The 17,808-nt window shown below is 39.5% G+C and overlaps 1 protein-coding gene across 1 annotated transcript in view; it reads left to right on the top strand.

Annotated features, from left to right (window-relative positions):
* LOC126249437 (nucleosome-remodeling factor subunit NURF301) overlaps positions 1 to 1,400 on the top strand; it is a 320,790-nt gene extending 319,390 nt beyond the window's left edge. The window contains exon 39 of the mRNA XM_049951093.1: positions 78 to 1,400. Coding sequence (XP_049807050.1) covers positions 78 to 280 — 203 coding nt within the window. The 3' untranslated portion in view covers positions 281 to 1,400. The remainder of the gene's footprint in view (positions 1 to 77) is intronic.
* The last annotated feature ends 16,408 nt before the right edge of the window (positions 1,401 to 17,808 follow it).

Raw genomic sequence — 17,808 nt, 5'->3', positions numbered from 1 at the left:
TTTGTTGTTAAGTTGTTACTTTTTTTATGTTTTCAGGTACATGCTGTTGGTTCTAATTTATTTGTTTATGTTTCCAGATCTCCAGACAATAGAACTTAGGATAAATGAAAAATCGTACAAGAAGTTAAGTGAATTTATTGGTGACATGACAAAAATATTTGACAATTGCCGGTATTATAATCCAAGAGAATCGCCATTCTTCAAATGTGCAGAATCACTTGAAGCATATTTTGTACAGAAAATAAAGTGTCTACGTGAAAAACTTGTTGAAAACAAGTAATGTGTAGTGAAGTGTACATTTGTGAATATTTTCATTAAATAAAGCTAGTTCCTGAAAACTTTTTTTTAAAAAAAATGTAAATTAAAGAACTATGAGAAAAGTTTGAATATTAGTGTGATTTTCGTAAGTCTTTGTGTGAATAAACATTTATTGTAATATTCGGTAGGAACTGAGGCTTAGTGTTGTATGTAAGTCGCTCTGTAGACTGCTATGGACAGTGAAACTGTTTTAATGAGATTTTTTTCCATTATGACAAATTTTACGTGTTGTAAGTAGTATATACTGTGGACTGAAATCGTCCATTGAAAATGAGAAGCTGATGTAAGTGTGTAAATTACTTTGTACAGTCACGTATGAATGGTTGTAAGTGTGTTGTACATAAAGAGATACTAATATGGATAATAATGTTCCATTTATTGGAATTGCCACAATCATTCATATTTGTATATAGATATATGTTTATGTCTGTGCAGGTGTGTACATGTAATGTGCTAGCACTGTAATCATTTGCATAATGGTACACCATTAGTTGATTATTCACTGATGGATGAGGGTCTCACATACTAGGTGTGTCACTAATGTCTCCTTAAGCAGAAAATATATGTGTTGTGTATCAATTCTGGACAAAAGTGTTATGTTTGTCAACATTTTCAGAATGTTATAATAGATGATGTGCTTCTATGATCAGTTGTGTTGTTTTTAGCAGCAAGTTGACAATGCTACAAATATTTTGAATAGATTAATCATTTCTGGTCAATTGTGAAACAATTTAAATTCTAGTTCAGTTCTGTGTTTAAACGAAACTATGAACGAAATGAAAAATTAATTTTCCCAAAAAGTTTCATCTTCGATGACTCATTTTGTCAGGTTTAGTACATTGGGGAGGGAAGTGGCCACCGTAGAGCAACTTTGAAACATTAATTCTCCCATCAAATGTTAAAGAGTGTTATTGGCACTGTATTGCTTAAGAACATTCAAATGTACCAGTTATTGTTAGGTACTACAGTCAGCAACAATAATGAGCTTCCTGATTATTTTTCAATGTTTATAGTAATTATTTGTGTTACAGAGTGATATGATCGTAGAACAGCTGCCAAAATATATGATCGTTTTATGTCAATCTTCAGATATCTAAATACCTCTTACCTTACCTTTGTTCTTTTGTTCTGCTGTCAGATAATTTTCGAAGGACATGAACTAAAGTTACACCACATTATAACTTATTTTTATTGTACAGATATCTCACACAGTTCAGCATTCCTGTGTTCTTTTAATGTTATGTTCTATGTCCTTTGCATGTACCTGAAAATTATTATTTTTAATAAACATGTTTCATATCTGAGAATAAATATCATGCTATGCCTATATGGTCTGTTAGAATGCTAGCAAGTCCCTTTGCTAATAAAAACTAGATTAAAATGAAATTTAATTAAATACTTTGATCACGTACCATTCCTTATTTAAATATGGATTCACTTTCTTGGTGTTAACAGTCACGTAGTTTGATATTTTAATTATTTGACTTATTTATGTTATAATGCGTTGTGATGCTGAACATACCTGTTGATTCACAAATGTAACAAATTTTCAGTGCCTCAATTACGCCATATTGGTCATTTGCATATAAAGCTGTGTACAGATTGGCACAAAGCAAATGCTTTTCATAGAACAGCAATTCAGTTGATTTCCCAGTGCAAAAGTATTTTATTGAACATAAATATAAATGCAGTCTTTGTATAAAATGATTATGTTAATCCGTTGTAAAGGCTGTGTCCACCTTGTACATGTCTGGACCCTATTCTCAAAACTCTATTTCATATGTATTGCCATATGTTTTTTTTACATGTGCATTCTTTGCAAGTGGTACTTTTTCAGCCTGTGTTTTGTACAGTTATTTTGAACTTAGTCTTAAGTATGACACACCCTACCCCCTCCCCCAGAGTTAAATCAGACAGAGGTTGAGTGTGAGCCTGGGAACATTGCCTGCAGGTAAAATTACATAATGAAGAAACATTTTTCAAACAACTTAAAGATTTTGAATGTACGAATGCATGCTTTCGCAGTTATATCCGTTAATAAAACATTCTCAGGTTTCAAGCCGCGTCAAGTGATTTACTGCCCACGAGCTTGCAGAAGAACTCTCCTCTGCCATTGTCAAGTGGATGACTGTCGTGTGGTTGTTATTGCCGTGCTTATATAGCTGCGCTGTCACTCCTGACATCACTGGTGCTTGGTCTCACTCCATGTATGGTAATGTTTTAGTCGTGCGACTGCCGGGCCTGCTTCAACTCCCTCAACACTGGATCCCACACTGTACTCAGCTGCAATACACTGTCTCTATTGAAGGTGTCAGAAATTCTAATCTCTATGGCCTCGTTATATCACACTATCCCAGAAGCCATTAGTCTGTTAAATAATAGACATCTCATCGAATGCAATTCGGTGTCCGTTTTCCAGAGCATGTTCTGCTACAGCTGACTTTTCAGGCTACCTTCGTCATTTGGCCACATGGACAAGAAAACTTAGAAGAGTTCCTGGAGCAACTCAACAGCATCCACAACAGCATCAACTTCAAAATGGAAATAGAGAAGGAGGGTTCCCTGCCGTTCTTGGACGTGCTTGTCCATCATAAACCCAAAGGGTCTCTAGGTCATAGCATTTACAGCAAGCCCACCTACATGGATCGGTATGTGCATGCCACCAGCTTCCATCACCTAGCACACAAACAGTCAGTTCTGAGGACCTTAGTACATCAAGCTGAAACCATCTCAGACACTGAAAATTTCCTGAGAGAATTGAGCTCTTATGCAAAGTTTTTAAGGAAAATGGTTACAAAAACAAATAGATCTCAAAGCAGTGTCATCCAAGCCTCAAAGGAAGAAGACCCCAGAAAAAGACTCCAAGCGGGTTGCATTCTTGCCATTTTGTGGTTCGAGAACAGGGAAGATTAGTCAGCTCCTGAAGAGGCATAAAATAGACACAATCTTCAGGCCTCCGGCAACTAATGAAATCTGTAAAAGACTATGTAGGCCTCAGAATGCCCAGAATTTACAAGATACCGTGTGGATGTGGGCAGTTCTATGTCGGCCAGACTGTTCGCACTATTGAACAGCACCGCATAGAACATGAAAGGTGTTACTGTCTGCGCTATTCCGAAAAGTGAGCTGTAGCAGAACATGCTCTAGAAAATGGACATCGAATTGCATTTGATGAGATGTCTATTATTATACGGACTATGGATTCTGGGATAGTGTGATAAACGGGGCCATAGAGATTAGAATTTCTGACACCACCTTCAATAAAGATGGTGGATTGCAGCTGAGTACAGTGTGGGATCCAGTGTTGAGGCGGTTGAATCGGGGCCAGCGGTCACGCAGCCAAAACATTACCATATATGGAGTGGGACCGAGCACCAGTGACATCACGAGCGACGGCGCGGCTATATAAGCACAGCAGTGACAACCACATGACAGTCATCCACTTGACAATGGCAGAGGAGATCTCTGCCGAAAGCTTGTGGGCAGTAAACCACTTGATGTGGCTTGAAACCCGAGAATGTTTTATTAAAAGATTTTGAAGTTGTGTGATTAAAAAAAATTGTGTAGTAGTGGAAGGACAGCCAGTTTTTTGCTGACGATGATCCACAGTTTTATTTACTTATATACCTTCCAAATTCTCATCAACAAAGCATAATCATCATATGCAGAAATTTCAATTATTCATTCTCAAAAGACTTTGGGTTGGCAAAATAATCTTAAAGAAGCCTTTGTACCCTCATAATTTTGTATAGTGGTTTTTCAACTTGTGTTCACTAAAGCAAACAAAGACAGGGATCACAATGGCTAACAGGCTGGATTCTCATGCAAGAAGAGCAGGATTCAAAACGGCATTTTATCATCCTCTTTTTAGGTATTCTGTGGTTCCTCGAGATCAGTTTTTGGAAATATTTGGATGGTTCTTATAATATTTCTGCTCTGGTTCAGAGTTCATCATTAAAAATGTTTACTAATGGAACTGATGAGAGCAGCAGTATTATAAGGAAAGATTAGACATTCTAATAAAGAAAATGAAATGAACAAAATTAGCTGGTTTTCTGGTCAGTGATTGATAGGCTGATGCAAGACTACGTTTTGAGTTGCCAGTGCTGGCATGCATACAAATGTGTACAACAAAATGTAAATCTCAAAAACGTAATGAAAGCAGGTTCTGTGATTGAATCATTCAAAAATTTGCATATAGGCTGCTGCAATAGTGGCCGATAAATTGCATCAGCTTATCCAGACTTCCATGTCACCTTGTCTCAAATTAATGCTGAAACAGATAAGTGTGCAATAGGACAAGGTAGATTTAATGATTCATTTCAAATAAGAACATTCCAGAGTTTAACTGATATATTGACATAAAATATGCAGACATTAAAAATACCACACCTCCTATCAAAACATGCATCCACACTGAGAACTAAGACAAGAGAGACGAGATCCCTCACTAAAGAAACTAGAATCATTTGTTTCAGTAGACATTAGTTCAAATTTGGAGAGTCCCAGATTACATTTACATAATTTTCTTACTATGTCATGTCATTCCATCTGTGGAGCGGTTGGTTACCCAATTAATTTATAAAAAGGGATACCACACGGCCCCCTTGAATGGCATTGGCATAGTTTATCGCCTAACTTCATAATGCTATTCAACAAGTAGTGAAGGCGGTGGCTGTTAACTGCCTGTTGCCCTCATAATCATTTCTCATTAACACACATTCAAGCTAATAATTCAATAACTTACTTTATAATACATTGAACAGCGTTTTCACTTTTCCTGTATATATGAGTTCATAAATAACTAATGGTAGTTTTATTTACATAGGTATTGCCTTTGCTTAGTTTGGGGGCCACATTGTCCTTTTCTTTGGAGTACAATGTTCTCAACATACTTATAACAAAGATATTAAATGTAACGCAGTCATTTCATTGCTGTTTAAAAAAACCATAGGTGTTTTATATAAGGAGCAAAGGTTGCAGTTTCAGATTCTTCACTGATTCTGTATCACAATATATATTGTGTATAGATGTAGAACTGTTGACAGCATAGAGACAGTGGGTGACGACACAGGGTGACAAATGTACCAGTCCAGGGATTAGGACCGAAGCAAGGAGTTGTCTATCCGGACTGGCACATGGCGTTTTATGATGACCAGGATGTCATTCAGGTCGACCTCAGGTGCTAAACAGTTTCAGGAATCATTAAACAATCACGCAGTAGAATCAGTGATGCCTTAGCACAATTCATGGTGGTTGTGCTAAAAGAAAAATATTAGACATAAAAATACAAAATTGTTGTTCTTGACTTGAAGTACAGGGATATTAAGTTTTATATATAAGGTGTCTGTGTATGTGCGGATGGATATGTGTGTGTGTGTGTGTGTGTGTGTGTGTGTGTGTGTGTGTGTGTGTGTGTGTGTGAGGTGTCCTTTTTTTCCCCCCTAAGGTAAGTCTTTCCACTCCCGGGATTGGAATGACTCCTTACCTCTCCCTTAAAACCCACATCCTTTCGTCTTTCCCTCTCCTTCCCTCTTTCCTGATGAAGCAACCGTTGGTATCTCATTATATGATGTAAAGGTGGGTAAATAGCAATTAGGCCAATCTGATTTTCTGAATACTCACTACGATACCTGTACTACACTATATCGTATTCAGACGTAAGGCATACTCTGTATCATGTGGGAAATATCTGCACATGGCAGAGCAAAAACAACCGGAGAATGTGCTAAAATCACATACAAGCTAAGTCAAAGCAAAGAATAACTGGAACATCATTGGACAGTGTCCATACAATCAACTTCACTAAAATGTACATCCCTAGGCCCTATTAGTTCTTATTCTACATAAAACTGTCAGAATAATGTCTTATACAGGATATGAAGTTTCTTATATAAATAGCCATATGAACAAAAGTAAATACATTTAGAGTACTGCTTCAATGTTAAACATTTGCATACAGAAAATTTCTTCAGCACTCACCATAACAGCTCATGTCTTATGTAGTCTTGGGAGTATAGCAGTTTAGTCAGAATTGCACAGCATGGCAAAATGTACAGACTAGTATGTACAAACATGTTCGTATTACTCTTCAACATAAAGTCGTAGTAGCCACTAAGGACAGTATATCTTGTGCCTTTTACTTTTTCATGGAGCACAGTAGTCGTGTATTATTCAGATAAAGTGCTTGTCTTGCTCAAAGCATCCACATTGGTTATACATTAGTATCATGGAAACAATGAATCTTTTCACATAAAAATCATCTCACCACAGCTAGTTTCTGGGTAACGTAAATAAGCAGCTAAATTGAGATTGCTATCCAAGATCATAACTGCAACTCATTAATGCTACACATAATAGAAAACAGTGTTGTGACTCACCGATCTTTCAAAGTGACGCTGCGCAGTTATGCGTGTCCTCTACATGCGGCACTGTCTACCAGCCATGCAGCAGCCGCGTCACCTGAACGGCCAGCCAGCCAGTGGCCGCTAGACTTGGACTCGGTGCTGATTTGAATGTTACCGTGTACACGTGTCTTACTTTGTCTACTTGTTCTGTGACTTACATGTGTTGTGTCATTTTTGAAATATGTGTGTTCAACTTGACGTTATAACAGAATAGGTTTTTTAGATGTCAGATTGCTGTTTAGTCTTTTACAAAAATAATACTTTAAATTGAGTATACTGACATTAGGGCTTTTCACAGAAGGTAGTTAGTTACATGTACAAAAACTTAGATCTATCATGACTTTTCACAGTTTATCGGTAATAAACAGATATTTTTTATATGATGTTTGTCAATTTGAAAACTCTCTTCAGGTCCTGGTAGGGATACCTCTTCAGGTCCTGGTGGGCATATAAATCTTTAATTTTCTGTATCTTGGAAAAGCCAAAAGATAACTGCCGGAGATAGGTAGATTATGATTTTATATGGGCTGGTGTAGAGCAATTGCCATTTACTAATGTATTTATGCAGTGCAGAAGATTTCAGGTATGATCTTAACTAAACTGTTTCTCCAAGAGTGTATGTTTGAACTTGTCCTAACTCTTTATCATGTATTTTCTTTCAAATCCTGGTGTGCTCTGTCAGTGCAATTAGTGTGTCTTTTACCATTTCTTGTAGTATGATTTGTTCTTTCAGCTGATGTGGCGAGGATTTTATCCATTCATTTGCTTCTACATTGTTGTTCAGTTATACAGCAGGTGTTTATGTTGTGGTGCAAATTGGCAGGTTATTTACTAGTTGTTCAAGAGGTTCTGTAAACTTTACCCAGCACGTGTGTTGTGTATTTGCATATGTTCTTACAAATAGATTAAATTCCCTGAAAATGCAGTCGATGGAGTTACTGTGTGGGTGAAAGTGAGATATCAAAACATGCTTAATGTCAAACAATGGTAAAATGTGAAAGTATTATGAAAAGTATAGTTGCTACTCACCATATGAAAGAGATACTGACTCGCAGATAGGCACAACAAAAAGACTCACAAAGTAAGCTTTCAGCCAACAAGGCCTTCTTGGAAATAAAAACACACACTCTCTCTCTCTCTCTCTCTCATGACCACAGTCTCTGGATGCTGAGGAGAGACTGTGAGCAGCAGTGTGTGATTAGAGAAGCAACCAGGTAGTGGGGGTAAGTTGAAGGCTGCGGCAGGGAGGGGGAGGGATAGCAGGGTAGGAGTGGGGGATGGAAAAGTGCTGCTTGTGGGAGCATACAGAGACGAGATGGGGAGAGAGTAGGGCAGGTAGGTGCAGTTGGGAGTTTAGATGGAAGGCGAGGGGGGTAGCAGAAAAGGAGACAAGTAAAAAGACTGAGGGTGCATTGGTGGAATGGAGGACTGTACGGTGCATTGGTGGAATGGAGGGCTGTACAGTGCTGGAATGGGAACAGGGAAGGGGCTAGATGGGTAAGGACAATGACTAACAAAGGTTGAGGCCAGGAGGGTTACGGGAACGTAGGATATATTGCAGGGATAGTTTCCACCTGCCCAATCCAAGAAAAGTTGGCGTTGGTGAGAAGGATCCAGATGGCACAGGCTGTGAAGAAGTCATTGAAATGAGGGATGTCAGCAGTGGGATAGTCCAGCTGTTTCTTGACCACAGTGTGTTGGTGGTCATTCACGTGGCTTGTTGGTTGTCATGCCCATGTACAACGCAGCACAGTGGTTGCAGCTTAGTTGTAAATCAGGTGACTGGTTTCATAGGTAGCCCTGCCTTTGATGGGATAGGTGAAGCTTGTGACCGGACTGGAGTAGATAGTGGCATGAGAATGTATTGGACACGTCTTGCATCTGAGTATATTACAGGAATATGAACCATGAGGCAACGGGTTGTGTAGGGATGGATGAGGATACTGCGTGGGCTCGGTGGGCAGCAAAATACCACTGTGGAAGGGTTGGGAAGAATGGTGGGTAGGCCATTCCTCATTTCAGGGCGCAATGAAATGATTTAGTTGCTCCAGTCCTGGGTGTACTGAGTCACAAGGGGAGAGCTCTTGTATGGCAGGACGGTGGGACTTTGGAGGTGGTGGGTGACTGGAGAGATAAGCCATGGGAGACCTGTTTCTGAACAAGGTTGGGTGGGTAGTGGGGTCATGACACTAATGAAGGTACCTTGTTATTATTTTAACATGTTTAACAGGTGTAGAAAGACAAGAATATCCATGTGATGTTATCTGCATGACTGATCCATTTGTTTTGTAATTGGTATCTCCCATTTGTGCAAGTGATTGGATATATTTGTATGAGCCAGAAAGTAGTTGATCAACTGCTTGGATGTACCAAGATGAACTGAATATTTCGTTAGTGAAGCCAAGAAAATGATGGCTTGTTTCTTTTGTTACATTGGACATGTTGTGACTGTTTCTTTAGAGCAGTGGCTGTCCAATCTTTTTGCTGAAGAGTCAATACAGTTATTGCAGGGCAGCACCGCAGGGTATATATCTACTTATCTCATTATTAATGAATAATCTACATAAATTAAAATGCTGTGAGACCCTAGTAGGTCAGTTATAATAAGGGTGCAATAAGTCGGCCACTTGTACCCAAGCACTGATTGTTAAAAGTTGGCACCATTCGGAACACGACACATCCTCAACGACCTCAAAGTTGAGACAATGTAATTGCTTGACGAAGCAGTGTTGTGTTGTCTGTGTGAGCAGATGATTAATAACAGTAATTGCATTTATATTTAAAAGGATTATGCAATATGAGATACAGTCACAAATGTTTATTAAATGCTTTGAATGACAATTTTCTTCTACTTGTTGCATCATATTACAATAGTCTTAATTTTTTTATTCCTTGCTGCAAATATGTACTGCATTTGAAGGTGATTATCTCTATATGTGCATTCATGAATCCATGTTACTCCTGTTTGAAAATTACACCATGACCATGAGTTGTCTGTACTGTAGACAAACAATAAAGCAATCCCCCAGTCACATCCACAAACCTCGAAGTGGCCACACTACTCACTCCTCCGGCCATGGAGTAAGCAGTCAGCATTACTTGTCTCACGGCCACATTCACCAAAGTCACTAAAAATTGAGCATTTCTTAAAACATTTATTTTTTTTTTGTTACCGAGCAAGAAATCTGCAGTATTAAGAAGTGCTTAAAACTAATTGGTTTTTTTGGATTCAACTCTTCTGTATATGTATATATGTCAATTAAGGTTCCCTGCTCGTTTCTGTCTGTACATTCTGGCTAATCTCAAAAAGTACTGATCTTGGCTATAGATAGATTGTTTCAAGAGGAAAGTTGTGTATATAATTTTATAAATATTTCTTGAAAATTGACTAAATGATGAATTAAAGACTACCACTGTGAAAATAATGGCATTGCTGTCTAGTGACACAGCCACCATAACTCCACAGGCAACAGTAAAGCTTGGTGTCTACCAGAAAAGCATATGCTAAAAACAGAAAGGTCACACGTTCGAACCCCAATCAGTTCAGAGATTTTTCACAGTCTTTTGATGTAGCGTTCACATCCCAATGATGTGCACGTTTGCCAGATGCAGAATTTGGCTAAGATTCTGTGCTAAACTGTAGGCGTAATTTTCAAGAACAAAACCAAAGTTGGGCGATATGGCCTAACGGCATAGTGTGTGCTTCATGACAGAAATGTCATGCGATCGAACCCTGACTTGACAACGAATTTCTTTATCTTTCTTTTTCAAGCTAGCAATCATATCTCAACAATAAGGATATTTGCCACAAATGAAACTTTATTTGGATTCCACGTTAAACTGCAGATCGCCTTTTCATGGTCGGATAATGGAGACTCATTTTGCTGAAGTGATGTCCAGGTTGAACTACTGTAGGGATTTTATTCTACCTACATGAAGGCTAATACCATGAACTACTGTAGAGATTCTGTTAAGGTTTTCACTATTTGGTAGCTACATCATCAGATATCCTCACCAATGTTTGATGAATGGTTTCCTGCCTGTACAGGTATATGAAGCCTAATCCCAGGAATTACATAGCAGGTTTGATAAGGTTTTTAATAATAGATGCACTGATCCGCAACGAATGTTCATGCACACAATTTTTAAATATTTGCCGTAAATTGGTAGAACTATGATGAATTCAGTCCCCCAACATGTTTTTTCTGTCTGTATGTGAAGGCTATTTTCAGAACTACTGTATGAGGCTAGACCATCCCATCGACAAATCGGCAGTCATTGAGCCTTGTTGGCTGGTTGTGGTCAGGCAGTCCACTCAAGTCTTTAGCCACTGCAGTATGCTGACAAGTAGCATGTGCTGATTAAATCGTTTAATTTATATGAAATTGATCATATTCAGTTACCTGTTCCCTATGCACTGCCTCTTGTACCGAATTATATTATTTATTCATTCTTTTTTTTTTCTTATACATAAGCTATATGTAAACTAAATGAGTCATAGACACCGCCAAAGGTAAATTAACAAGTTGTTTTGTGGCAAGGATAGTGTTTTGATACATTGTTAAATATCTGTATGAAACAAAGTAAGAAATACACTCTTCAATTTATTAATTCGTGTATCTTCACCTTTTTGTTTGGGGAAGTGATAGTGTACAGATGTATGCTTGGATCTATCGTACCAGCATTGTTAAAAACATGTATTTTAACCATTCATTAAAAGTATTATAATAAGTAATTAGAAGAGGAATATTAATCTGCATGACTAAGAGTTTAAATCCTATCTGTTCATCATTTTACTTGCCACCGAGATCCTGCATCAAGAGGTATGGTGCAGACAAGAAGAATTTACGTGGTGTCTGGAGGAGTGTTCCTGCATTGAATGTACTGATATTAAAGGTCTGTTGATATTGTTATCAGTTAAAGTTCACCCAGGATTGTGCACAAATTCATAAATTACCTTCAAAATTTCTTTCAACTATTCTGTCCAATCAAGTTTTCCAGTTATTCAAGCAATTATTAATGCACTTCCATCTCCACACATACCTATTCACCCTTAAACAAAATTACCACTAGGCCATACCAGATAGTGTGAAGCTGGGGTGGGTCACTAATATTAAAATAAAATGTGAGTGAGAACTGAGGGCACACAAATAACTGATTCGGGCCACTTGCGGCCCGTGTGCCATAGTTTGACAACCACTGCTTTAAGGAGTGTCAGAAAACAGTTCATCCTGAATGATATTCATTGATGACATCAGGAAGAACAGGGGAGAGGGCATCACATTCTTTAAGATTATGATGCCAGCTGACAATCAGTATGCCAACTACTGATTATTTGACAGGAAAAAGACATTGAAATAATGTCTTATTGCCTGTATTTAACTAATTTATTGCCCAAAATCTTCTTTCTATTGTTTCAGAATAAAAACAGTCTGGGTTGCAAATTTATTTGTATCAATGACATGTTTCACCCTTTTGGGGCATCAGCAGATTGTGTAAAAGTAGCTGGATATGAAACCCATCTGTCACTAATAACATGGTTTATATCGTCAAAAATTGCACATACAAATTTAACCAAACAGGCGTGACAACAACAGCTTCAAAGGCCATCCATATGCAGCTATTTTTACACAATCTGATAATTCCACAAAAGGGTGAAACAGATCACTGATATAAAATGATTTTGCAACCAGGACGTTTCTATTCTGAAATAATTCTAAACTGGCTATTGTAGCACCTGCCACAACGGAATGGAAAAATTTCTTTCTATTGTCTTGTGTCAAATAAAAATTGTGTGGACAGCAATTTTCATACCTTGAGAAGCTGTTTAATTCTTCTAAAGTCTGCAAAAGGGTGAAACAGATCATTGATATAAAATGATTTTGCAACCAAGACTGTTTTTATTCTGAAATAATTCTAAACTGGTTATTGTACCACCTGTCACAACGTAATGGAATAATTTCTTTCTATTGTCTTGTGTCAAATAAAAATTGTGTGGACAGCAATTTTTATACCTCTAGAAGCTGTTTAATTCTTCTAAAACCATGTTTGTGAGGCGCCAACATCAGTGGTGGTGGGGCACAGAGGGGAGGGGGGGGGGGGAGGAGATGTTCAAGAACCAGTTCAAACATATGCGAAAGTGTATAAATTTTGAAAGCAAACATTTTGATAACAATGAAATGATTTTTATCAGAATTATGTTTTCCTTTCATTGTTCCTGTTAAAACCTAAGCAGGTGGCCTTCATATCACCTATGAAAATGCCAATTAAAGTCCTGAAGCTGAAATGATTTTCATTTGTTTTAAACATTATTTTTTGTACCTCATATTGTGTCTAAGCTTTTGTGGTAGTATTACATTTTGTAATGGTACCGCTACTCTTTTCATATGAAAGCACTTTCTAGAGACAAGTATCATATGGGCAAATGCGCTATGGAGCTGTTGTTGTCATGATCATTTGGTTAAATGTTGTACATGCAAGGTTTGATGATGTACTCCATGTTATTAGCACACAACAAATTCCTGTATGCCTGTGCACAGAATTGCTCAAGAATGTCACATACCTTTTGCAAAGAGGGATTATCAGTCTTCTGCCTGTTGTGGTGCACCCTACCATGATCTTCTCTCCTGTGCACAAGATATTAATGAATGAAAACAGAATGAGTTAGCTTGGAACATTTTGGTCTCCAGAATGCAAAAGTACATTCACAAAAATTCTGTATTTAGGCTTTAAAAGATGCCCGTACAATGAAGTTTTCAATTTAAGTTGTATCAGTCTGCACAGGCAAAACTTTAGCTTAGTAGTGTTCCCAGGTATCCTACATCTCCCTTGACATGATCATTTCCAGCATGGAACGGGATAAGGTGCACTGATCATATGTGAACCCAATACCAACCATGGGCATATCAGTTGGGATTTCAATGAGAAGAAGATCTTTCTTTAAACACACTACTGGAATTGCCTCAAGGGCTTGCTGATTAAATATGAGGTAAACGGTTTACAAATGAACCCTGAATACCACAAAATCTCTCACTGATCTCTCCTGGGAAGACTAATCCAAATTAGAAATGAGTTTGAAGAGTATATAGTATCTGGCCTGGTGCACTATGACAGTATCTAATAAACTGTACAGCAACTATCTCTCTCTCTCTCTCTCTCTCTCTCCCTCCCTCCCTCCCCCCCCCTCCCCCCCTCTCCCCTCCCCTGGCCCCCTCTCATCTCAAACCTATACACACACCATTTTTCATGCACACATAAAGACATTAATTACTTTGTTGTTGCTGATAATTGCAGCATGTGTTTGTTGGAATAAAACCGTATAATTGCCTATTTCAGCATTATTTTACTACTGCTTCTCCGGTAAAATTGTGGTCACGCAACATCATGAAACACAAATGGAAAATGGAAATTACACCTATTGATGTGTAAAGTTTTGCTTAGGGCATTGGCAGAGGGCAGTAAAATCATATTTGCATAGGACACTGATAGAGGACAGTAAAACCAATTATTCAAAGTCCTGCACTGTGGCTAAAGTAAGAATCAAATACACTACCAGTGTTAGTAGGTGAAAGCAAAATCAAATATGTGAAGGTGAGCCGAACATGACTAGCTCCACCCAAGATTTTCTCTCCCATCTGTCCCATCACCTCCTCCCAATTCACATACCTTTACCTCCTCTGCTCCCCCCCCCCCCTTTTTCCCCTTCCCTGCCCCATAACATCCTAGTTCTGCACTTGGCAGCCTTGTCCTGCTGCCATTTAATCCCTGCACGTTCTGCCAGATAGCACCCTTCTCACCCCCCTCCCCCGTACACAGCTATCCCCCTCCCTTCCCATGTCACTCCAGATTGCAGCTTACATTCACTGTAAGAGTTTCATTCTGGCTGCAGCAGCTTGAGAGTGGTCACGTGTGCAGGATCTGAGCCTGCTTTTCTGAATGTGTGGTCTTTTCTTTTCTGAAGAAGGCGTTGGCCAAAAGTTCAAAGTATACTAGTCTTTTTGTCATGCGTGTCTGCAACTCAGAGCATCATGTTGTGAGGATACAAGATTTACCACGTGTTTAATAGCTGAAGTTTTTGCAAATATATCATTTTGTTGAATATAAATGAATAGGCTTTATTAGTAGAAGATCTGTTCTTTCGTTTACCTGGAAAATCACCCAGAAGTTAAAAGTTTAATTACTATGCAACAGGATTTATTAAGTAGTTAAATCTTTGGAGGTTGCTTCTAAAGCTCAGCATACTTCCACTAACAAAATTCAAATGTGAAATGCAGCTAGTTTCCATGGTGAGCCAACAGCCAGCTGATGAGTCTGATTCATTGTCATCTTTTTCCACCTCTTGAGATCACAGTTGTTCACACTGCAAGTGCAAGTCAAATGTGGGCACCTGGTGGCTGTTTGTCAACAAGATGGTTCACTGACATCCCTTATCAACATGGGTTGGTGGCAACCCACCACCTTGTATGTTTTATTATTTTATCTGAGTTATTTCACATGATGTCTGTGCTGTCCCAAGAATGTTAAAGCTGTAATTGGCATCAAGACATGCAAAGGAATCAGAGGCAGTAAAGAATCTTCTGAACAAACCATGGGGGGGAGGGGAGGGGGGGTAAAAGAATACCAAAACAAGAAGAAGATTATAATAATCACATAAATACTTGTGTACTGAAACTCTTGGTTGTTTCTTCAGAAGTTTGAAGTTTGTTAAAAATGAGATGTACCTAGTTCCTTAACCACTGATCACATTTTGTAATTAAAGGCATAATAAAATCCTTCCTATAAATCAGAGTTAATGAGACCTGGTTTTGGTAGAAGCTGAATTATTCTACGGACAAAGGAAGAATTATCAGCAAGATTGGGGTGCACAGACTTCTTGGAGCTGGAGACCAGTGATGAGGTAATTTATAAATTACATGAACTCACACAGTCTTTATGATGAGTAGCTATTTATCCTTTTTGCAAGATTGTTAATATTCCAACTTCGACTTTCTACAATTTAATCAGTATCATAAACAACATGGATCATCTTAAGCAGCTTGGGGGTGCTGACTTGCAGTGTCTTGCACAACACTGCAATTTCTCTTGTCAGAATTATATAGTTTCTTATGTTGGATCACTGATTTATCATGTGGTTGTTCACCTATACCCCAAAAGGGAAGTTACAGCTATGTCTGATCCTAGTCCTAGTGAAGTTCTTAAAATTGCTAAATCTTTTGAGGTTGCTTCTAAAGCTCAGCATACTTCCACTAACAAAATTCAAATGCGAAATGCAGCTAGTTTCCATGGTGAGCCAACAGCCAGCTGATGAGTCTGATTCATTGTCATCTTTTTCCACCTCTTGAGATCACAGTTGTTCACACTGCAAGTGCAAGTCAAACGTGGGCACCTGGTGGCTGTTTGTCATCAAGATGGTTCACTGGCATCCATTATCAACATGGGTTGGTGGCAACCCACCACCTTTGGCAGCTCATCAGGCAGTTCTCCTAGCACTGCAGAAGCTGATATAGGATCTTTGTATGAGGGTCAATCAATATGTGATGCTCCACATTGTTTTTCTCACAACATATTTATTGTTAAAAGTCAGAATTTGCCGACAATATACATCAACATGTCTTGTCCAAGTCCTATTTTTCTACGTAATTTGTAATTTATTTGCGTGAAACATGTAATTACATGCATAGCAATTGGTAGTACAATACAACAGTATAAAACCTAATTTTACTTTATAATAGGAACTTGAGGAGGATTACCGGGTTGGTTCCATCAATAATCACACCCCTTTAGCAGTAGTTCATTTATTAACCTTAACACATACAAGGATCACAAAGAACTGCACTGAACATGGTGGAATAGCCAAAGATAATGCGTAGATTCCAAAGATGAATGCATATCGATGTTGGTGTCGATTTCATCGGCGCCACATAGCCCCCTCCCCCCACAGTACGGGGTACTCTTGAGAGGCCGGGGTGGGGGGGGGGTGACTATGGTGTTGGCAGGGGTGATCCGTGGGAGCTGGACCACGGTCAGCTCGACAGCATCGTCGGGGAGCTGTGTGGGTAGATGTCGTGAAGGAAGGTTCGGCCACCAAACCTGGAGGTCGTTGAAGCGAGCCGGGCGTCGCTCTGGGTGTGCTGGTTGTGCAGCAACAGGTAGGCTGGCAGTTTGCAGATGAAATGGAGTGACAACGATGATGTCTCCAGTGGGCATGCCGAACACACGAAGCACGTCCAGGTCGACGTCGGGTGGGAGGGGAACACATTTCACCAGGTGGCAGGGAATGGCGGAGGTTGTGTCATGAGCACTGGATGAAGAGAAACACATGATGAACAGTGTATAATCGCACAGTATTATTGAGATGTCATGAATTATGTCTGGGGGACAGGCACAGACACCTCCAGCGAGGGCACGTTCAAGACGGAGGGGCGTGAGAAACCTCGACAGGGTAAGGCAGGCGACGGTGGAGAGTTCGAAGGGACCGGTGAAGGGCCTGGCGGCGAGGGCATGATCGTAGGTAAGCTCAACGTTGGGAGCATGTGGTCACTCGACGGAGTGCATGAGACCAGAGTGGAGGGCGAGGTCGGAGGAGAGCTCGACGATTGGAGCTGGAAGTCACTCGACGGAGTGTGTGAGACCGGCATAGAGGGCGAGATCGGAGGATCATGAACCACAGCAGAGAGTAGCGTGGTCGTGGCCTGAAGGGGGGTGGAGGAAGGCACGTCATGAGCAGGCTTAAGTCTGTTGAGAGCGACTGTAACAGCTGAATCTTTCATCTGAATGTCATAGGTGTTGGCTGAGCGCTAGATAACTAGGTATGGGCCGGTATATGAGGGGTTGGAGGGGGACAGGGACAGTGTCATCTCGGAGCATGACGTACTCACAATTGTCCAGAGATTTCGGGATGTGAACCTTAGGGCGCGAATAGCTAGCGGGTGGAGGGATATGGAGGTTGATGAAGTGGCGTCTAACGCGGTCCATGAAGGAAAGTAAGGCGGACTGAAGGAGAGAAGCGGAAGGGGTCACAAGTTCGCCAAGGAGAATTGTTCTGGCCATATACGAACTCGGCTATTGTGCCTTTGAGGTCTTC

Source organism: Schistocerca nitens, chromosome 1 (assembly GCF_023898315.1).
Source record: "Schistocerca nitens isolate TAMUIC-IGC-003100 chromosome 1, iqSchNite1.1, whole genome shotgun sequence".
Taxonomy (NCBI): domain Eukaryota; kingdom Metazoa; phylum Arthropoda; class Insecta; order Orthoptera; family Acrididae; genus Schistocerca; species Schistocerca nitens.
This window is presented reverse-complemented; position numbering and strand designations above follow the sequence as displayed.